This window comes from Sphaeramia orbicularis, chromosome 18 (genome assembly GCF_902148855.1).
Source record: "Sphaeramia orbicularis chromosome 18, fSphaOr1.1, whole genome shotgun sequence".
Taxonomy (NCBI): domain Eukaryota; kingdom Metazoa; phylum Chordata; class Actinopteri; order Kurtiformes; family Apogonidae; genus Sphaeramia; species Sphaeramia orbicularis.
Window position 1 is genome coordinate 23,946,427 of NC_043974.1, and position 24,364 is coordinate 23,970,790.

A 24,364-nucleotide genomic window follows, 5' to 3' on the forward strand; every position below is an offset into this window, starting at 1 on the left:
ACATTTAATGCATTGCAAAAAAATAAAATAAAATAAAAAATAGTGGAAAAATATAAGCACAAATGCAAAAAAGTAGCACTCAAATGACCCAAAACAGATTCACAAAATAATAATTGTAATTTGCTGATTTGACTCTGTATTTGATGAGCACCTGTTTTTCACATTGTCTTTACATTTTCAACACTGCTCACTATATCATCTACACTATTGTTCACCCTGTTAAACGATCGCACACACTGCATTTCCAACAGTCAGTGAGAAGTGAAGAGTTTCCATGGCGACGTGATGGGTGCACCTGCCCAATGCTGACATCCATAAGCCATAAATGGTCTTTAATTATATCGTAGCTATGCAACTCCCTACGAGCGCATGCTTCTGTCAGTGTGTGCATACATGAGTTGTATGTGTGTCTGAACCGTGAGATAAAATGTGCTGTTGTAGTGTTAGAGCAGCCAGAGCTCCATTCTCAGCAGAGTGAAAGCTGGAGACATTAAATATAAATAGGACCGACGTCACCACCATCTCTAGAGAGAGAACCAGAAGAAAGATGAGGAGGAGAGAAGGGAGAATGAAATGGAGACAAGGATAAGGAAGAAAAATGGGGGAAAAAAATGAGAAGGAGATTGTTTCACATTAACACCAAAACAGAAATAGTGTATTATCCTTTAACAAAAATGTTACATAAAGCAAGAAAGATGAATAAAGTGCGAGAGGGAAGCAGGGGATTTGGGAAGCAGAGCAGAAAAATGGAAAGCACTTTACAGAGGGGACCATAAAGAGAAGGATTTAGAGGTTTCAGATCTCTCAAGTAACCAGCCAAAGAGATTTTATTAAATGAAAGAGACGTCATTTATGGAGAGAGATATCTCAGGATGGAGAATGGAGAAAACTCTACTGTTGGTGCAAGAAAGAAAACATATAATAGACTTGTGGAAAGTAATTATTTAGCAGGAGGACATTCAGTGCCAAGGGCCATTAGTGTAAATTTTATATTCAGAACACCTAAAAATGCTGAGAGGGCTTATACAGCATAGCTAATCTAGTTTAGACATCTTCTTGAAGATTATTCATGCATAATTTCACTTATGCAAGCTCTTCCTTGCTCCTGGCTCTAACTGAAATGCAGATACTGTTTCCAAAACTAATGTTCAGTTGAATATAAGCTGTCAACATACTTTCGACATTTTCTTGACAAGGTGGACAAAACTTGACAGTTTACAAACTAATTATTGAGATCAGTAGGGTGATTATTATGGACTGAATGAACATGCAAGTTCATTTTGCAAGATCAGTTTGTTATGTGATATTATGATACTATACTGTCAGGTCAGAACCCACTGATGTGACACGGTTTTCTGCTCCCTGCGCTCATTATAGAAAGTAAAAATTCTCATTTCTTTGTGATTAAACACATATTTTTTTAACATTCATTTATCTTATTTATCTTTTTATTTTTTAACATTATATCCCATTTCTACAATTAGAGCCTCCCAAATACCCTCGAATCTTACATAACAAACCTTTTATTTTTGCATTCTTTTTCAAAGCAAAGTCTTGAATGTATTTTCAGAAGTGAATTGCAACTGTAATCATAATGTTATACAGTGAGTTAACTGTGGGTAATTAATTTTTAAACATGCTAATAATAGGAATATGACCATTACAGTCTGTCCCTCACAGTATTATGTAATTTGCTGCCTATTCAAGCATTTCAGTGCTTGCTTTAACTATGTTACAGTATGAAACTAATATGGTAGGAGAAATTAAAACCAGTATATTTGTTCATCTGGTATATCTAACCATTCATTTAATTAGATTATCTGCCTGTTGAAGCCTTTGGCAGCAATGGAACAACATTTTGCGGTGGTGTATTTTTTTCTACTTGAAGATAAAAATCTAATATTTACCATATCCAGTATTTTCTGTGTACTAATCTGGTCTAAGCTCCATTGTGAGATACCTGAATCCACAGATGCTCTGCTATATTATAGAACAGACAGTATAGAAGATTTCACTGAACACTAATGTGAAACAAATGTTGATGTGATGAGACTCAATCGAAAACAATAATTAGTGCACAGATGCTGCTACGTCTTTTCCATAACAGTCATTAAACCCATAAAGACGCAAAACAGCCTCTGGTGACCAAAAGCATCTACTGATCTAAGTGCTTAATACCTGTTGATTCACCAATTCTATCGATTCATGTAAATAATTGGTGTAATATACAGTTTGCCATCTTTTCATGGTCATCAGATATGACCCATTTGGACGTTCAGAGGCTCAGCAGTAACCGTGGAAACACCGTCATCTTTTACAACATTGTTTCACCAGTAAAACCCATGGAGTTGGATCAACGACAGTGGATGGAGACACTGGGTTTATGTTCAGTTATTGATAGATTTTACTGAAAAAGTCGTTTTTTCTTTAGTTTTCATTGTTTTGATATAATAACCATTGAATTTACTCTGAGCTTTCATGAACATCTGCATGATCAGTGAATTACATATAGGAAAATACATGATTTTAACTGAAAAAACATCAACTGCAGAGGATAACATTATAATAAAGGGTGACAAATCGCTTAAGAAAAGTTTAAATAGAGAGAACAATTAATTTTGGAAGTGGCACAAAAATATATCTGGGCCTTTATGGGTTAAGGAGTCTATAATATGAGACAACACTGAAAGAATCAATGCAATAAATGTATGTGTGCACTGTATATATGTATTGGAATTTGTATAATCGGCAACTGTTTATATTGTAAACTATGAGTTTTTGATACATCACCACAACTTCCTCTTGTAATCTTTCTGTAAACTGAAGACATTTGCAAGAGGATGGAGTTTTTCCTGACTTGGCTCACCTAATCAGCTCTGTCTGTTACCAAACAAAAGCAGGGAGATTAAAATTCAGTCACTTGAGCCCCGAAATGCCAGCTGGCTCACGGAGATCAAAAGCCAACAGGAGCAGCTGGTGAGAGTCTGGGTTCTGGTGCCAGAGTCTCGTGATTAACAGCTCAAAGCAAAAGCACCTCATTTTAATTCAAAGGTTGAAGCAAAGTATATAATTTCTTTACAGGCTCTACTATTCCACACATTTTAATTTATTTGACCCCTTGCAGAAAAGGAACCTCAATCTAAAGGTCTTATTGTTTTTAGTTTTTTCCTCTCTGCCTTTCTCGGAGGTAATGGCTGCCATAAACTCCCCTTCAACAGATCCTTTCTTTCCACAGAAACTGAACATAAACCGTATCTTGAGGGCAACGATTTCACCTCTACTACTGAGTGTCAGTGACATAGTGTTATTTAAAACAGTTAGGACTGATTATAATTCCCTAACAGCATTTGAATCAATGACTGTTGCTAAGAAACTGGTGAGTCATAGGCAGATGATCATATGCATATTGTGCTGCTACGTTTTGTTACATGTTCAATCTGGAGAAGAACAACATCGTGGCAGCAGCAGCATGGAAAACTCTAGCCTTAGCTCAGATGGTTTTGTCACTATATTCACTTATGTTGCACTATCAGAGGTGGAAAAAGTCCAAACATGTTCTACTCAAGGAGAATAACAAAAATAGTAGTACTGATTTGATTTCCAAGTGAAAAAGTACAACCTCCGAAATGAAGAATAAAAGTAAAAACTATATTTGTTGAGATCTCATGTCACGTCATAAAAGATGATTTCACCAAAGAAAAGAATAATATACAGACAGTAAACAACTTCACTCCATGTACAAATGTCATAATCTAATGCAGTGTTTTTCTACCTTGGGGTAGGGACCCCACCTGGGGTCGCCTGGAATTCAAATAGGGTCACCTGAAATTTCTAGTAATTGATAAGATAAAAAAAAAACAAAACTTACCAATAAAATATATATGGTGAGTTGAGAGAGACAATCACAATACATAAAAGACATGACAAACTCTTGTGATACTGCAGCTCTTTCATAATTCATAGTTTGAGTTATTGTTTTTTTTCAGTATTAATTGTCAGCCTTGTAAATACAAGCTGGACTGCCTGTACATATCCTGACCAAGGAAAATAAAATTCTCACTTTGTGCAGTAATCCACACCTGGCTTTTCTGCCTCCGTCCATAGTAATATACATTATATAGCCTAAATGTCATGTAAAATTAATGTTTATTTCCAACATAGTATTGCAAACTATTACACGGTCAAAAACAAATTAATTTTAGCAAAAAAATGTCTCCGTTTTTCATGTCTGGAGTCACCAAAAATTTGTGATGTTAAAATGGGGTCACGAGCCAAAAAAGGTTGGGAACCACTGATCTCATGCCTTTTTTCTGCAATCCAGCCAACCTTCCATCTCTTTTACATAGTTATTGTATTATTATGATTGCTGTTTATGTTGAGCACCAATGAATAAATCCAGAATCTTCTTTTTTTATACTATTGTTCCCTCCTTTTAAGTTAGAATCGGTCTTGACGCTGGGATGCTGCAGTGATGCAAGATTAAATAACTGATAATTCCATTCAGATGCATTAAATCTAAAGTACTAAAGTGCATCTGATTTGATAATAGCAGGGGTGGAAAGTGCAGACGTTTGTGCTCAAATTCAGGGACTACATGTGCAATACAATCGAATACAACTCATGTTCAATCTGCCCGTAAGTTTCTTCTGTATGACTGTGGTGTATTTCTTTTTATTTATCTATTCATTCCATTTGGTGCATGTTTATTCTCTTTTTTTATGTAATATATTTTTCACAAGTTGCTATCCCAACTTTGTTGTAAAATGTAACTGTACAACAACAATAAATTCTCTTATCTCATCCTAATCTACATATGTAAAGCATAAGCGATTAGTAAGATAACTGCAGATTTTTTTTTTTTTTAGATGTTGACTATTTTGTTTGCTTCTAACGGATTACAAATTATCTCATGCTAAAAAAATTATTTTCTAAGAAAGACGAAGAAATGTAATGTGAACATAAGACAAAATAGAATAGAATGTATTTTTGACAACCTAAGTTTGTCCTTGTTTCAACAAAAACCCCAAAATAAATGTTGTTTTTAATAAGGGAAATTAAACTTGTATGAATGAATAGATAGAGGTTTTGGATCTCAATTTGACTGATAATGAAATTTAAGTGAAAATATTCCTCTGTCTTGGAAAGAAACGTGTCTATGTTCTGTTTCCTGCCTCTGTGCAATATATACCCTGTCACTTCAATTATTTCCATGTATGTACACCATTTAGCAAAATCTTGTGAAACTGACTTAAGGTAAACTTAGATTAAATACATAAATAAAAAGTCAACAGAGTGAAAAGCTGTATATTCTTTAATTAACCTTTGCAGAAAAACATTAATTCCAACCCTCGAAGGCGTACTTACTGCGGTTGCACTGAGCTCAGTACCGTTGACCTCCAACGCCCCCGGTGGGATGGCGGGGTGATGTGGGAAGTAGGGGTTGTTTGGGCCAGTACAAAGGAGGTAGAGGATAAAGATGAGGTTGAAAGGAAACACAGCAACGGGCAAGTCCCAGCGGACCAACAAAGAGGAGAGACTACTGGAAAGAAAAACACTGGAGACAAGAAAGAGGTGCAGATAACTGAATAAATTTACTCAGAATGCTGTAAAACAAGTTTACAAATTGCTTAAATTGGGATGTTTATTGAAACACTGAGTGCAGGTTTGTCCTAAATGTCTTATTAACCTTAACATATACATTTAATGAGCTGCTGAGAAATTTGTTGACAGCCTTATTATATAAAACAAATTTAACTAGCAAGCAAAAACATCAAATTTTTGCAGTTTGCAGCTGATCAAGTGTGGGATTCAATGCTTTTCTTTGTCATGTAGCATAGAAAAGCTAATATCATCAGACTTTGGTTTGCTGATTAAATAAAATAATCAAATCAAACAATCCACTTCTAGTTGTTGAACATTTTAACAATTTATATTCCACATTATAATCAAAGAATTACAGCAAATCAAACACTCATTATAATAATCACAAGATGCAGCCCTCAGATGTTGAATTCTCATATTCTTCCATGAAAATGTAATATTTACAAATTGATTGACATTAGTAATTTTTTTTTGGGAGGGGGGGCTTTGGTGTTTCTTAGTGGCTTGGGACTTTATTGTAGAACTGAGGCTGGTATGATTAAATATTTGTTCACTCAAGTGAAACCAAGAACCTGCTGTGATCCCATCAGATTATAGAGTGGAGTGTTTGATTCCTGTGAACAATGATAGCACTGCTAAAAATCCAATTTTATAGGAGTTCATGATAATGGTTTAGAATAATGGCTTGTTTTTTAATATATGAAATAATGTCTGGATATCCTTTATTTTACCTGCGTGACATGAGAACAAACTGTGGAATAATATTGTTCAGTAGACAGGACAATCTTTTGACACCAAGTTGACATCATGGTTAATACAGTCAGGTTCATAAGTATTTGGGGAGTAACACAAAGTGTGTAATTTTTCCTCTGTATGCCACCACAGTCGATTAGAAATGAAGTTATCAATATGTGATTTAAGTGTGGACTTTCAGCTTTAACTCAAAGGGTTTAACAGAAATATTCTATTAACAGTTTAGGAATTACATTTATATTTATACATCTTTCCATTTTCAGAGGCTCAAAAGTAATTGGATGTCTGACTGACAAGCAGCTTCATGTTCAGATGTGTCCTAACGTGGTTATTCTATGTTAAATGAAGCAGATAAAAGGCCTGGGGTTGAATCCAAATGTTCAATTTGTATTTGGTAGTGGTTCATCAAGGTCTGAAGAGGTATTAGTGCAAGTGATGGAGGTGTATACCACAGTAAAAATATAATTTCAGCAGCCTGTACGAGTAGGAGGGCATGCAAATCATAAGATTGTCTGGGTTTGTATCTACAGAAGCACATGTATGAGCATGTGTCAAGGCTGAGAGATGTCTGGGCTGTTTTATGTAGAAGTGCATGAGTATAAACAATCTGGACCATTATTTATGTGAGGAATTAGGTCAAGAACTTCAGCATTTCTTGCTTCATAGACCAGTTTTATTTAATTCTAAAGCTAGAAGACCTTGATGAAGACCACAAGCCAAAAATGTGTTGATCTAACTTTAGAGTTAAAAAAAAAAAAGAATTGTTGTAAATGTCAAGTGCTGCTGGACTTTTTAACTTGTTACAAGGTTTCCTGCTTCTCTATGCACCTTGAAAATAGGTGAAGTTGTCCCAGAAACTTTTAATTAGGTTTAATTTTAAATGCACATTATAATATGTTATGTTTATACATTTTTGACAGATTCCACATTTGGGAGCCAGTTTGACAGGAGGTAACATACTGAGGTGTGACATATTCACCTTTTGTTGTTTGAGAAAATGAAAAAAAGGAAGCATGTAATTGTTTATTGACATACTGGTGTTTTTGTTGTTGTCCAGTTAAAATTTTATCAGATTTATTCCAAAACAGAAAATATCTCACTTAAAACAAATGTAGAATGCCAATGCAATAATGATATTCCTGATGTATGATTACAGAGTGATGTTTAGAAAAAATGAAGTCAGCATTAGTCCTTCCTCCTGTCCTCTGTCAGGTTTTAGTCTTTTGAAGTGTCTTTCTCATGCAGGGTCATGTCACAATAACAATAAAAAAAAAATGAGAATACAATATTTTGGTCAGGGCTATACCTAGGGATGCCATCAGAGATTTGGGGCCCATGAAAAAAAATCTCTTTGGGTCAAACCCTAAAATATAACACTATGCAGGCATGTATCAATATTCTGCTTGCAATAGAGTTGATGATTTTGTGCAAGACTGATGAGAAAGATGCAAGCCACATTTTACATTTCAATCATACTTTTTAATGTTAACGGTGGTAGACTTTTTTTTATTTACAATGATACACAAATACAAATAATTTTTTTTTTTTTTAACTTTTTGGAAGTAAATTTTGTAGTAGAAGCTCTGGCACCTGGACCAAACCATATCTTCAAATAAGAAGGGGGGAGATGGGGGCTAGAGGCTGACTGCATTAGTTTTGTTTTGATTTTGGCAAAAAAGAATAAAATCAAAACAACTAATATGTTTAATTAATGCCTTTTGAAGGAAGCATTCTGTTATGATAATAGGTAATCATTTTTGTACAAAATGTTCTTCTATTTTCAGGGGCCCCTATCAGTTCTGGGCCCTTAGAATCATCACAACTTTTCTCCCCCCTTATGACGCCCCCGGTTCAGTGGTGTAGTCCACCAACTTATTTTTTCAGTTATCATTGCGTATACCCACTTCTAAATCCCCCTGATATGCACCATTCCGTAGTATCTGAGCCAAATTGCCCATTTTTTCCCCTAGGATGGTGAGGCCATGACTCGCCCTACTTTGCCTCTAATTGGCTGTACTTACTGCCTTCAGTGATTAGATTGTTTAACTTTAGGCATGAGGACTGATGAGCCAATCAGAGGCAGAGTAGGGTGGGTCATGCCGAGGAAGATATTGCTAACTAGTGCTGGCCACCTCTGGAACCTGACCGGACACATCAAGGTGCCAATGCCACCTCAGTTGATACACAGGTCACTGCAAGTCTCGTTGACAGATCCGCAATTGTTGGAAATGTGAACAAGAAAGGCAGAATAAATATATTTCAAGTGAGTGACACATATTGAAAGAACCTACTTTCCTGGAATACATAATTCTGAGGTAAGTTTAAGGTGGTTTCCAAATGAATCACTGTTTTAAACTACTGTCCATATGACTGCACATTTAGAGGAGAAGAGATTTTGTCACCAATGGTTAAACTGTGTGAGTAAGCTAATGTTATGAAAGGCTAACGTTATCCCAGTGTTTTTCAACCTTGGGGTCGGGACCCTGCGTGGGGTCACCTGGAATTCAAATGGGGTCGCGTGAAATTTCTAGTAATTTATTAAAAAAACAATAATAATAATAATCATAATCATAATAATATAATAATAATTACTAATAGAAAATATATGGTGAGTTGAGAGAGACAATCCCAATCCACACCAGACAAACTGTGAAGCTGAAACTGAAGCACTGTGGTACTGTTTATCTTTCAAAAGTTCATTGTGGTCGGTTTCAGATGCTGCAGCTCTTTCATAATTCATAGTTTGAGTTATTGTTTGTTCAGTATCAATTGTCAGCCTTGTAAATACAAGCTGGACTAAGTGTACATATCGACCAAGGAAAGTAAAATTCTCACTTTGTGCACTAATCTACACCTGGCTTTTCTGCTTCCGTCCATAATAATATACATTATATAGACTAAATGTCCTCTAAAATTAACCCGTATTTGCAGCATAGTATAGAAAACCATTACATGATCAAAAAAAAAATTTTTTTTAGCAAAAACAAAAAAAAAAAGTCTCCATTTTGATTGTCTGTGGTCACCAGAAATTTGTGATGTTAAAATAGGGTCATGAGTAGAAAAAGGTTGGGAAACACTGTTATCTTATGTTTGTCTCATGTTGAATATATTTACATTCATGCAGCTACTTGTGTGACCAGTAATACCTACAAACTGCCCCTGATCAAGTCAGGATAATTTTATAATAATGAGCAAATACTACTGACGGATTTTTGGGTAAACTACATAGAGTAGTCTGACATGTCACTGTTTCTCAAACAGGATGTTTTTCTGGACTACTTAAAAAAAAAAGGAAAAAATTGAGGGTATACCCACTTCTCCAGGGACCACTACACGACTGCCCTGGTTATACCCTATACATTGTGTACAAATATGTGTTTTTCTCACCATGTAGCTGATCCCAGACAGGCAGGAAGCAGCAGCCACCAGTACCAGTCACCAGCCAAGTTAAACACCCCCATGAGCAGAGACACCAACATGCCATTGAACCCATGGTGACCGGCCGACACCTCAGCACTGCAAACACGAACACCCACACTGTCAACACTGTAATGCACTAAAAGGTTTTATAATTCATAGTAAAACTGCTCATCACAGTAGCTTTTTATGGGCTTGCATGAAACACATCGTTCAGTTTTAATGAGGTGAGTCCCTGAGGTGATGCTCCATTAATTCAAACATGTCGGACTTTAGAAACACCATTCATTTAGATTCATTTTAAAACCTTTAAATAAATCGTTGCATTAGCATATAATAGTATGCGTGGCATAAATATTGGGACAGGAAATCAAATAGGAATTGCTAGGTGGAGTGTGCGGGTGAGGGTGAGGCCATCAGTCATGGATCTGTTATTACGCTCATGAATTTTAAGCAGAACCCTCAATCAGCTTTAGTCCCCATTCTTGTAAATTACAGACTTGTGTTGCAAGGTCGCCTTTCAAGTATTAGACAGCTTTTTAATGAGACTTTGGTTATTTAAAACATCCTGTTGTGTGCTTCTATTAAATACTAAGGTCATTATGTTGTATAACAAAGTGCACCTTTTTGTTCCTGTACTGTTTGAGTGTGTATTTCCTGTAAATTCCACCTGTCTTGTCCAATGATAAGAGCTGTTAGCGTTGACACCAGTACACCCAGAGTTCCCAGCAGGCACTGCCATGGGGAATCCCAGAACAGTGCTGCCAGGATGAGAGCGCCACTTAATGGGTTGTTAGCCAAAATCACCCTGGACACCCCTCTGAGCCCCCAGACCATCAGCTGCACAGCAAAGGACTTGTCTGAGGACAGAAAATAACACACATTTTACTCTGAGTGATGACACTATGAGAAAGGAACTTCAAGAAAGTAAGTAAAAAGTGTTTTTTGGGAAAAAATGTGTTTTTTTCCTCTAAAAATAAAACACTTCAAAAGAAAAGAAAACTCATTATAAGACAATACATGGGTCATTTCAGAACTGGGGGTATATTTCGCGTCTCCCAGATACACCCTTTGTTTTTTCTCCCCAGACAAATCTTTATTGAATAAGTTTTTTATAATACTACTAATTGAATCAAACTTTAACAAATAATAATGCTTTTTATTTATTTTTGTCAAAGTGTATACAGAAAATATTAGCCTAAGAAGTCCCACCCCATCCACTGTCTTCGGCTCAGGATTCATACATTGAACTTGAATTACAATGAAATAATTTAAAATAATTTTCATTTTTTTGTGCTCACTCGAATAACATCAATAAAATCAATTGCACAAAATATCTATTTTCTGTATTATATGAAATTTCAGTATTAAATAAATATGTTTTTTGTCTGTCTATACATTCTGGTCAACTCTGTTATCTCTGTTATAAAAACTCCATAAAAATCTCCAAAGCATTCATATAAAAACATAAGACCTGCATATTATGATGTCACTTCCTCTGGCAGACAACATGTTGAAGGCAGTAAGGCATATCATTTTTCTTCTCCCATTATTTTGTACAAAATGTTTAGGATAGACTAATAGTAGATGAATTACTTGTCAACTTTGTTATTGTTAAATCATGGTGAATCATGAAACCTTTAAAAACCAATGATATGACAACATCTATAAAAATTCTATTTTTAGACATGCCATGTGGTATCTCATTTTCATCTAGCACATGGAGTTAAGGTCAAAAATGGAAGTTGTCAACATAGTTATGTCAACTCTGTTAATAGTTTAATGATAACAGACACTTGACAGTGACTTTCAGAGTCAAAATTCTCCTAATCTTACTTGAGTATATTGAGGTATTTTACTTTTTTAATATACACACATATATTCACATTTATTATGTGTTTTAAATAGTGCTGGGCAGCGATTAAAATTTTTAATTGCGATTAATCGCATGGATTTCTGTGATTAATTGCGATTAATCGCATAGTTCTTGGGGGCGGCATCAACAGCGTGTATTGCCTTTCAGTGATATTTCAGACTGGAAGTACTCCAGTGATAAAAATAATTGCACATGTCAGTTCTTCCAAACAACTGTGTCCTTCTCAACCCCACCATCTGAAGACATTTAAATTGAAAATGTCCATGTAAAAAAACACTACTTTTACACGTTTATGTCCCCACCAGTGTATTTACAGTTGTGAGTGATTGACAGGAGTCTTAAGCCCACTAATAAGTACTAATACTAATAAGCCCATTAATATGTGATGTTCAGTTGTTCAAAGCAAGCAAAAGGGGCCCTGAAGTGGTCAGAATAAGTTGCACTAACGTATGTTTGTCCTTGCGGTGTTACCGTAGTCAGTTCGGACATAAGAACGAACTAACAGACACGTTTCTTTCACTCTGTATGGCCCCAAAAATGTTTGCCTGTGAGTATTTTATGTTCAGCTGTTGTAAGAATGAATAGTATAAAATATCTCTGATGTGAACCTTTGTTGCCGGATAAAAAGATGTTGTAAATCTTAAATTAAGCTGTAAATGCTAATCGTTAGCGTGTCTATGGATTTTCCCATTTCAGTTAGCATCGATATAAAATGACTGCTAATACAACATTCACATCGTAAATGAGTAAAGGTTAGTTCAAAGACTGGCATATTATACCTAAACACAACCAATGAATTTACATAAACTTAACATGAGCCTGCATAAAGAATTAGCAACCCATCTCCAACTGCTAGCATAAACGAATTAGCTTAAACATGTTAATAACACATTGTAATAAACACATCCAAAATAACGTCATAAACGTGAAATTATTTAGCAAACAACAGAATGATTGATACATACAGGCGTTGCTTCTGCAGGAGTTACACAAAGTTTGATTCAGCAACACTTTGTAAAGTTCGCTCTTTTCTCCTCTCAGCCGGTACATACACACAGCACCGGCATGTGGACCGGCAAAATAAAACCATGAGTTTCAAAATAAGAGTCCGTATATATAAATCAACTAAGACTTGCTTGAAAGGCAGAACAATAATAAAACGGTGTTAACATGAGATAAAAAAAATTGTCGGCGTTATTTAATGAATGCGTTAACGCAGTAATAACGCATTAACTTGCCCAGCCCTAGTTTTAAATTGTGTGACATTTGTTAATTCTATGTACTGTACCCAGTTTGTCTGCAACAGAGTTGACAATTTTTTCTGCAACTACATTGTTTTTCATATTAAAAGTTTTAAATGCTACAGATTTATGCTCAGCAAATACTAGAAATGTTAAATTTAAAGTGTGTTCTATGAAATAAAAAAGTTTAAAGAAAAAAGAAACACTCCCAATTTTTGTTTTCTTTCTCCATGTAAAATGTACCCACAACTCTGAAATGAGCCACATGCGACTTCCTGATAATATTCAAGTACATTTAATCAGTAACAACCTACAAGACAATTTACATAATATCCCAGCGAGGAGAAACAAGGTTGTTTATTTTAAGAGCAATTCTACTTCCACAGTGTCTCAGTTTAGGGATATCAAGGCTAACTGAGATATCTGTTTTCATTGCTTGCAAAAGCCCATTTTCTCTGAGGCAAATTTTTCAATGGCTAGACATTTGCTCTTTGTTTTTTCACTTATATCTACCCAAATGTGGTTTTTATTGCTTGAAGGTTCCATGTGAAGAAATAAGGCTTAAGATAACAAAACACAATCCTCATTTTCAGGTGATTATACACTAATAGCAGAAAAATTATGAATATTATATTACATGTTTTCAGCTCAGTGCCACTAAATTGTACACACAGAACATGTAATGCAACACTGTTTGGCTACAATTAAGAATATTTAGGTTTTTTTTCTTTACAGGGTATAATAATTCCTACAAACCTTATGGGAATATTCATTTCCCTTTTGATATATTTGTTTCACAAACATGAAAAAGTAGCACTCTTGCATAAAAGTAGTTCCTGCCTTGGTTGGGTTGATGCCAGTTCAGTATTTCAAGATGGGAGTTTAATGATGGTTATCTTTCACATTGGAGGAAAAGTGCAGCAACACACACTGTGGGGGCAGCGAGATGATTACACCTGCATATGTGAATAGCAATGTAAGCATTTCAGAGAAATATATATGTATAGCATAAGTAAATTTATTTCACCTCCTGTTTTTGAAAAGTTTTGTACTTCATCACATTACTCCTCGCGTTTTTCACATGGTGTATTTAACTGATAAAGACCCAAACATCCACCGACAACCAAAATCATTTACTGATTTGACTGTTTAATACCTGGTGATCCACTAATCCTATCAAAATATGTAAATACTAACAGTTTGTCATCTTTTTATGGTCATCAGATATGACCCATTTGGACATTCAGAGGCTCCGTAGTGAACATGGAAACACTGTCATCTTCTACAACATTGATTCACCAGTAAAACCCATGGAGTTGGATCAATGACAGTGGATGGACACACTTGGTTTATGTTCAGTTTTTCATATCTTTGTTGTAAATATCACTTTGTCTTTAGTTTTCTCTATTTTTAGGCCCTTTCCCACCGCAGGAACTTTAGCAGGAAATTTCTGAATTACCCTGAACTTTCAAAGTTCCTGGTGCGTTTCCACCGAAAATTACCCTGGTAACTGACCCTCCCCCGGCCCTGAATTTACCCCGAAGAAGTTCCTGGTTAGGAGGTAGTACTTTCCAGATTACCAGGAACTTTAAGGGGCGGAGCTGTGTGCTGGAAAATGCTGAGTGGTGGACTAGACTCGCAGCATTTCCGCATTCTGTTCACCACCAATATTTAACTCATTTAATTTCCACAAGCTTTGTATTTTGATAATTCGGAAAATGAACCAAAAGAGAAGCTACAACAAGTGGACGGACAACGAGGAAATTCAGACGGACTTTGAATCGCCGACACAAAACAAGCGAGTAAAAGCTGTCGGAGCCAAATATAAGATACAAGCCTAAAGAAATACGAGAAAAGAAGAAGAAATTTCTGCAGGATTAAAAGAAACTAAAGGACCACAACACTCGAAGCTGATCTGACTGTCGAACAAACCAATGGTATGTATATCAGAAATATTCCCTGTTTAGTTCATTCCATGTTGTAACAGCAGTCAGTGGAACATCAGCTGTTTTAGACAACAGTGAAGTCCGGTTAACCTAATGCTAATACTAACTGGTCAACAGTCTGACATTAAACCTAAATCAGAGAACTGGATGTATTCGTGTTGTCGCCGTGAGCTGAACACTGATTTATTTTGTATGTTTGTGATTTCCACCTGAAATGGACCGGACGGACTCGCCTCTTTTTCTGAACCTGCGGCTCGTTTGTGTCTTGGTCCATCGTCTACTGCTGTTTACAACGGCCCAGGTCAGACATGTCACATCACACTGGTAGGAATCTGTCATCATGTGTTCTGTTATTCATTTATGCATTTTTATTACTCTTCCAGTAGGAAAACGAAAAAGGGACCAGGACCATGGAGTTCCAAACCGGCTGTCTTGGACTAGCTGGACCAGACCCTGGTCCAAAAGCCTGAACCTTTCACAAGTGTTTATTTCCCTTTTAATCTCAAGGCACCTTTGTTTTGTTTAAATTTTTAATTAAAAAAAAATCTAACCTAATACTGTCTGTTCATTTATAAGGCATCAAAATATGAGTATAAGTACTTTTATCAGTAGTATGCAGTTGAATTAAATGCAGGCATTTGAGTAAATCTGTCTGACTTTAGGTTGAACCTGGACTACATCTATAAAACAATAGAAATGAAACAGAACCATCCATCACACTTAAAGTTAGATGTGATTTAGTTTAAGAAATGAGAAGTTGAAAATACATGTTGTACCATTTTTAAATACAAATTAAGGTATGATGGTTAACTTTATTTAAAATGTATTCCAGATGGATTAAGTGATTCAACAACCAGTAGAACGTTAAACCCAAACCGTCCACTTACAGTACTGTGTCATTTTATTGTGCTAGAGGTTAGTTTGTGAATGTATATGAACTGGACTACAGTTTCTGTTACTGCTCCCTCATACATCATCAACCTGATTTGAATAAATTACCCTGAACTTTTGGGTGCGGTGGAAACACAGTTACCAGGAAATCTTTTACCCCAAAAAGTTCCTGATAAATAAGTTCCTTGTAATAAAGTTCCTGGGCCTTTTGGTGGGAAAGGGCCTTTTGATATAATAATCCTCAACTTTACTCTGAGCTTATGTGAAGATCTACATGATTAATAAATTCAATGTTGGAAAACACCGGATTTTCACTGAAAAAATGCAAAATAAAGAGGATAATATTACAATTAATGATGGTAAACCACTTAAGGACAATTACATATAGAGAAAAAATCATTTGGGAAGTGACACAAATGTCACACTGGGTCCTTATGGGTTAAACAGGTCAGTAGAACATAATCTGCATTTTATTAGAGGAAATAAAAACAACAAAAACTCTGTACATTGTATCCTACCCTGGATGTATTTGTCCAAGTGCACCATGTCCCCGGTACACAACAGCAAACTGTTCAACACATGTTTCCTGAAGCTGGACTTGTTCCCGCTGGCTTCCTTCAACTCTGCTTTAGTTTCCGTCCACATCCCTACAGCTGCTGGACCACACCACCAAAAATGTGATAAGTATCTTGTAGTAAAGCTGACGTTCCTCTTAGCTTTTTGTTCTCTTTGCTTTTCAGTTTGTTCTCCTGTTGCTTAATCCCCCTCTTTCTCCTTGTTCATCACTCCTCCCCTCTTCCTCCTCTTCCTCTCAGTAAGGGGATGACATTTAAACTGGTAGACTGGTGTTGTAGATGTTGCTCCTCTGGGGTTCAGAGGGCATACAGGTTGAAGAAATCTGTGAATGAATAGCAAGGGCACACGTGTGTTAAACTCCGTTTAGTCCACACAAGAGGATGTTTTTTTCCTCTATATTTTTACAAATAATATTCTCAATATTTCAGATATTCCACGAATACCAAATGGCCTTAAAGAGTCCAAAACAAAAGAGTCCAACTGGCCATAGCTTTGTAAGCCACTCTATTACCAATTTATAATTGCAACACAACTTCATAGCTTCCACAAAATACACACAAAATACAATAAAATGTACCTTGTTTTTAAACCAAATGATTTTTCCATATTTATGCTTTTAACCCTGTTTAATAATTCTGTCATTAAATTAATTACTCTTTTAAATCTTTTTTTTTTACCGTATGACTTTTAACATGTACAGATATTTCTACTCTTATTTAGTTATTTATTTAACAATAACCCCATGAAATATAATATAACTATGCTTAAACTATTATGCTTTAAGCTACTTGCTGTGGTAGCCTTCATACATCAAATGGCTGCCAAGTACTAAATACATTTTACAATAGTCTTACTGATACTTGGTAATAAACCATTTTTGTAACACACAAACTCAGCAAGTTACCTATTGTATGAAACATATTTCAAAATGGTCTCTAACTTTTCATTTCATGTGGTTCCTCTCACCAAAAACCAGCTTACTCTGGCTCACGCCACGCTGTTGCTCCCTTACGCTAGCCCAGTAGCTAGCAGGTTAGCTTGCAACACGCTCACATTTTACTTGTGTACCTTAAACAAACATCATTTCTCTGCATCTTAACATGACATATTATCATTTCACACACCTTCAGACACAGATAAAATACACTTCACTGACGAATTTTTTTAGTGGTTGGCAAGGGCACATGTGTGTTAAACTCCGTTTAATCCACACGAGGATGTTTTCTTCCTCTGTGGTGCCTCAGCTACTCTCCATTAGTGCGCGGCATGCGCCATCTACTGGACAGTGTAAGGACTGCATTCAACTCAAAAGAGTTTGCATTAGGGCCACATGAATTATTATGTGAAAATAAAATAATTCAACAAGAAAATAAAAATTTTTAGGGGTGTCTTTTTTTTTCTCAGTCTTACGTTTTCAAGCCTCTACACTCTCCCCCACTTAAAATAAATGTCTCCCGACATTTCACATTTTAGGGTGACTTAGTTCACAAGAGTGCACCAGTTATAAGCATAAGGTTGGGGTTGGACGGGGTATGGATATGGCACAAAGTTCTGAGCTTTTGGCACAAGTGTGGGGAGTAAGAGAGGTCTTACATCTGCAGTCCAAGGCTGGTATGATGGCTGTCCCCAGAGCATCATAAGGAAGTCTCTCTACTGGTCTTCCTCTCCGCTGTGACCTTCTCAGTTCTTCCTGTTCTCCATTTTCTCCATCCATCTCCTCCCCTTGCCCTTGATGTTCTTCCTGCAGCAAGGCTGGTCCATCCATTTGCTCCTCAGCATCCTGCTGAATGGTGACTAGTTCCTGCCTTACTGGCAGGCAAAATTCTCTAGCTGTCGCATGAAGTTTTTGCTGATTTTGAGGATTTTGCTTTGGCAGGACAGGTACTGGTTGTTGAGTGTTATGGTCTGGAAGGTTTGAGGCATTTTGCTGAGGATGTACGAGTCTGTAGCATGGAATTTGGCTACGGAGGTTGTAGTGATATGTATATTCATCTTCCTCCTCCGAGCTGTCATTGTCTGTTTTGTCAGTGTTAGGGTTTGTTTCCGTTCTTTTCTTTCCTTTCTGTTTTGTCTTTTCTTTTACAGACAGTTCTTCTAAAAGTAAGTCATTCACTGGCAACAACAGGTTTCTATGTAACACTCGCATCACTTTACTGCCTCTCTCTGCTTGTACTCTATAAACTGGTCCATCACCTACTTTCTCAACTACGTGATGTACTTCTGATTCCCAGTATGCACACAATTTCCCTGGACCGCCTCTTTCAGAGAGGTTCCTAACCAGAACCCTATCGCCTGGTTGGAGTGTGACACCTTTAATGCGCTTGTCATACTGTTTTTTACCTTTGCCTGAAAACTTTTGACTATTGTCTGCAGCAATTTTGTAAGCTACACACATCCTATCAGCCCACTTTTTAGCGTAGGTTTGATGGTTGTGTGTGTCAGTGTCATTTGTTTGACTGAAGAGTAGGTCTACTGGCAACCTTGGGGCTCTGCCATACAAGAGGAAAAATGGAGAATAGCCTGTTGACTCGTGCCTTGTACAATTGTAAGCATGTACAGTTTGAGGTAGGTGATCCTTCCAGTAACTTTTTTTTTTTCCTCCTGTACGGTACGAAGCATTTGGAGTAACATATGATTTAAGCACTCCACTGGGTTGCACTGTGGATGGTACAGAGTGGTTCGTGAGTGAGCTATTCTAGATAGTTGTTGTAATCTTTGGAAGAGACTGTCTTCAAATTCACGTCCCTGATCGTGATGCAACTTCTCAGGGTACCTGAAACGAGGAATAAAATCTTGAAAGATCTTTTCTGCAGCTGTTTTGCCTGACTTATTACTTGTTGGGTATGCCTGTGTGAAACGAGTGAAATGGTCAATAAGTACGAGGATGTACTCGTACCCTCCTTTACTTGGCTCAAGGTGTAAGTAGTCAATGGAGACTAACTCAAAGGGAGCACTGGTTGTGATAGATCCCATTTGAGCTCTCTGGGGAATGTTTGGGCATTTTTGTTTGATGCACAGACATTTTTTTGTGACATAATCTTCAATGTCTTGTTGCATATATGGCCAATAGAAATGCTCACAGGCCAGATGTATCACCTTATCACAACCTATGTGACCCATGTCATTGTGTAAACTCTTTAACACCATTGGTCTTAACTGTTGAGGAAGAACAAGTTGTTTGTTGTGTTCTGTTTTTCTGTACAGTAGTCCATCATCAACTTCCAAATTATTCCACTCAAACAGTAGTCTCCGTGTCTGTTTACTCATTGTCCGTTTATCTTTTGGTGTCCATCCTTCTAGTTTGAGTAACATCACTTCTCTAATTGACTCATCATCCTGTTGAGCGGCTTTGATGTCTTTAGGTGTGATGCTCAAAACACTGTCAGTTGGCACATTGCTGTCATTAGAACTCAGTTGTAAGACAGCTATCCAAGGCACATCATTGTTTTGGGCTGCCTTACTCCCTTGCCACACTGCGGACACTACTTCTGGCAAAACCATCTCTGTGAACTCATTAATTTGCTCCTGAAGATCTAATGGTTGTCTGGACAACATATCTGCATCTGCATTCCTTTTCCCCGGCCTATACTTGATATCAAAGTGGAAGTCAGCCAACTCCCCCACCCACCTATGACCCATTGCATTCAACCTGGCTGAACTAAGAAAGCAGGTTAAGGGGCTGTTATCTGTATAGATGGTAAAAGTTGGTGCGTAGTATAGATAGTCGCAGAACTTGTCGCAAATGGCCCACCTGAGAGCTAGAAACTCAAGTTTACCAGAATGTAAATGATAATTTTTCTTGGCAGGTATGAGAGTTCTGGAACCATAGCAAATCACTTTTAGTTTGTTTTCTTGTTTTTGATACAAGACGGCTCCTAAGCCTTTGTTTGATGCATCTGTATGCAATACAAAGTGTAGGTTGAAATTGGGATAGGCTAGAATGGGAGGATTAGTCAGAATGTCCACAAATCTTGATACGACATCCTGATGTTTGCTGGTCCAAATTATTGGTGTGCGAGAAGGAAGCTGGTTGTTGTCTCCTTTCTTCGTTTGTCCTTTACCCCCTTTTTGGTACCGGTTTGTTGTCACTGTTTGCTCCATTAGTGCTCTGAAGGAGTTCGAATGAGGGTCTCGCCAGACGTGAAAAGTCTTGAATAAAGGATCGGTAATAACTGAGAAAACCCAGTAACGTTCTGAGCTCTCCAACTGTGCGAGGTTTCTTGTCTTTCAGAACAATAACAGCATCCAAGTCTTTTGGGTCAACCTGGACTCCTTCTCCTGACACTAGTCTACCCAGGTAACATATTTGCTTTCTGAACAGTTCGCATTTGGCTGGGCGAAGTTTAATACCATGTTGTTGAATTCTACACAAAACTTGTCTGAGGTGTTATACATGCTCGTCAAAGGTTTTGGAGTAACACAGTACATCATCTAAGTAAGGCACGCAACACTCGTCTCTGATCCCTTCTAATACTCCTTCCATCCACCTTTGGAATGAGGCCGGTGCGTTTGTAAGACTGAAAGGGACTCGCACCCACTCGTACAAACCCCAAGGTGTGCTAAAAGCAGTTAAGTGCCTTGACTCCTCACTAACAAAACCCTGATGGTAGGCACTTCCCTGGTCCAATGTAGAAAACCAGGAATTACCCCAAGACTGTCTAGTAGATCTTGTATCCGTGGTAATGGATGCCTGTCAGGTATGGTCTTCCGATTCAGCTCACGAAAATCAACACATAAACGTAAAGTGTTGTCCTTTTTACGCACACACACTACTGGCGATGAGTTACTTGACACTGATTTTCTGATCCAGCCCCTGTTTAAAAGGTTTTGAACATACTCCTTCACCTGTTTATACAGTGGTCTTGGAATGGAGTTGTAACTTTTCTGCACAGGTGTGTTGTCAGTGGTGTTGATTTTTAGCTGCAACCCAGGAATACATCCAATGTCCCCTTCCTAATGAGCACACAAAACACATCAGACTGTCCATAGAGCATCTGCTGAACCACCTCTAGATCATTCTGTGAGAGATGGTCTAAATTGACATTTGGGTGCCATCTCAGATGTGAGGGAGCTGTGCTTAATATCTCTTTACCCTCACCTTGACTGTCACATGTCACTTGAGCAGAGCAACACAATGGCTTGTTTGTATGTTTGTTTGCATTTTCAGGACTGGAACAAACATTTACTGGCTTGTATTCAGTGATCTCTGTAATGAATCCAAAAACAGTCTTTGGATTCAGAAAAATGTTGTGGTTTGTTGAGTTCTGGATTGGGATTTTGACAGTCTTTGAAGCATCAGCAGGTACATCAATAAGGGCTGGGAATAACTCGAGTCCATCCGGTAAGTTACATTTCACAGATGGTTCAAACAACATTTCACCTCCTCCAGGAAAGGCTGTGATATGACATTTTACCATACAAATTGGGTTACTATGAATAGTGAGTCCTTTTTTTCCAACTCTCACCACTGGACTTTCTGGTTCATTTTCTATTGATTCGGTGTGGGTAACAGAGATAAGTGATTCAACATTACATTTCTGAACCTTTAAAATCTCTGACAGCAAGTCAAGCTAATATTGTCACTTTGGTCACTGTTTCCCATTATTATCTCTTGGATCACATTAAAGCCCAGCAGTGGAGTACTGTGGACTAGTAATCCTGAGCAGGACATCTATCCATCCCTCAAATGGAACATCCGTCCCATTTGCCGCAGTGATTTTGAGTGGATGGTCTGGGAGTAGGCTCTCGAGTGGCCGTATTTTCACATTTGGTAAGGCTGCTTGTACCCACGACTTTTCAACAATGCTTACTTGTGCCCCACTATCCAATAACATCTGTAGGTTTACTCCATTTAACTGGCAACTGATCTTACACCTACCACCAATGAGCTGTGCCACACGCTTGTTGAGTGACTTTTGGGACTTGACAGTAGTTTGTTCAGGCTTCAGTCTTTTAGTGTTGTGGGAGTCTACTGGTGGCTCGGTCACTGGTGGTCCCTTCCCAGCGACCTCTTCCAGTTTCCCGACAAATTGCTTTTCTGAAGGCAACCTACAGCTCTGTGTCCCTCCTTTCCACATCGAAAACACTGTGTGCAATGCTCAGTCTCCTGGGTGATACACTTTTGACACTTTCCTTTAATTGTAGGTTTTAGCGCTGGTTGTTTTGGTACAGGTGATGTCGGACTTGTGTTTACCGTATTTACCACTGGGCTTAGAGCCTTTACTAAACTCTTGATTAAGGAGGAGACCTGTGCTGTCAGCTCCTGTATAGCTGCACGATTAGCTTGGACTTCAGTTTGCATGTTAACAGAACTTTTATCTTTTCCTACCTGTGCCGCATTAACACTGACAGCTTTCTGTTTGTGACTTTGTTCTAATCTACTTAATCTCTCTGTCTCTTCACTAACAGAATTTGTAATGAGCTCCAGAATGGAGTCATCGGTAACACTTATGTCTGAGATGTGAGGCTTAAGGTCTCTCCTGACATAGGAGTATTTTTCATTCAAGCCCTGATACAGTGAATGGAACACACCCTGTACCAGCTTGTTGTTACAATGAAATCCACTACTGTTTTTGGATGCAATCAACACACGCTGTTTTAGCCCCATCAGTCCATACATAAACTGCTGTGGTGTTTCTGTCATTTTGTTTAGCATTACTCAGCTCCTGAAATAATTCAGTGCTGCTTTTCTCTCATAGATGTGCTTTTAAGACGCGTTTTAACTCAGCTACAATAAGGCTATCTTTGGTTACAAGCATATCTTTAAAGGTACCAGGCTTAATTATCCTAAACACTGTTCTAATAATCTCAGCCTCTGTGAACCCTTCATTTAGACCTTCATCAAGCTATTTACACAAGTTATTGTAACTCAAATCAGAATCAAAATCAGAGATTTGACCACCATGAATCTTGTACTCTCTATGTGGCAACAGTGACATAAGTTCAGACAGTTTCACTAACCCTGGATCAGCAACTACAGATGACGACGCTGGATGGCTCTTCAGTGATGCTACTGCTGGTGTTGCAGCCTCAGTGATCACAGGAACTACGATGACTGGATTGCTGCCCGGCGACACTTCCGCATCTACTTCCTCCGCTGCCGCAGGCTGTTGCAGTTCAGTGATGAGGTCGCGGAAGGCAAGTAGGCGAGACATCCCCTGGTCCTCAAGGCTCTTCAGTTGTGGGCTTCTCAGCGAGTCCACAATGAAGTCAAAGAGTTCCACTTCCGTCGATTCTGCACCTGGCAAATCCTCTCCCGCCTCGTCTTAGAATGACTTAGCCAGCTTGTAGAGAAGGTCTCTGCAGTGGTCGCTGGTCAGCTGGTGAAGTTCTTGCTGGATTTCCCAAATGATTTTTCCATATTTATGCTTTTAACCCTTTTCAATAATTCTCTTTGTCATTAAATTAATTACTCTTTTAAATCTTTTTTTTTTACCATGTGACTTTTAACATGTACAGCTATTTCTACTCTTATTTAGTTATTTATTTAACAATAACCCCATGAAATATAATATAACTATGCTTAAACTATTATGCTTTAAGCTACTTAATGTGGTAGCCTTCATACATCAAATGGCTGCCAAGTACTAAATACATTTTACAATAGTCTTAGTGATACTTGGTAATAAACCATTTTTGTTACACACGAACAAAGCAAGTTACCTATTGTATGAAATATATTTCAAAACGGTCTCTAAGTTTTCATTACATGTGGTTCCTTTCACCAAAAACCGGTTTACTCTGGCTCACACCACGCTGTTGCTCCCTTACGCTAGCCCAGTAGCTAGCAGGTTAGCTTGCAACACGCTCACATTTTACTTGTGTACCTTAAACAAACATGCATGTTAACATGACATTATCATTTCACACACCTTCAGACACAGATAAAATACACTTCACTGACGAATTTTTTTGGTGGTTACTAACCTGTGAATGAATAGCAAGGGCACGCGTGTGTTAAACTCCGTTTAATCCACACGAGGATGTTTTCTTCCTCTGTGGTGCCTCAGCTACTCTCCATTAGTGCGCGGCATGCGCCATCTACTGGACAGTGTAAGGACTGC

General features: G+C 37.6%; 1 protein-coding gene across 1 annotated transcript in view; it reads right to left on the reverse strand.

The window, feature by feature from the left end:
* LOC115438717 (urea transporter 1) overlaps positions 1-16,478 on the reverse strand; it is a 37,620-nt gene extending 21,142 nt beyond the window's left edge. The window contains exons 1-4 of the mRNA XM_030162500.1: positions 16,244-16,478; positions 10,442-10,631; positions 9,742-9,870; positions 5,365-5,554 (exon numbers count right to left, since the gene is read on the reverse strand). Coding sequence (XP_030018360.1) covers positions 5,365-5,554; positions 9,742-9,870; positions 10,442-10,631; positions 16,244-16,370 — 636 coding nt within the window. The 5' untranslated portion in view covers positions 16,371-16,478. The remainder of the gene's footprint in view (positions 1-5,364; positions 5,555-9,741; positions 9,871-10,441; positions 10,632-16,243) is intronic.
* Between the last annotated feature and the right edge of the window lie 7,886 nt (positions 16,479-24,364).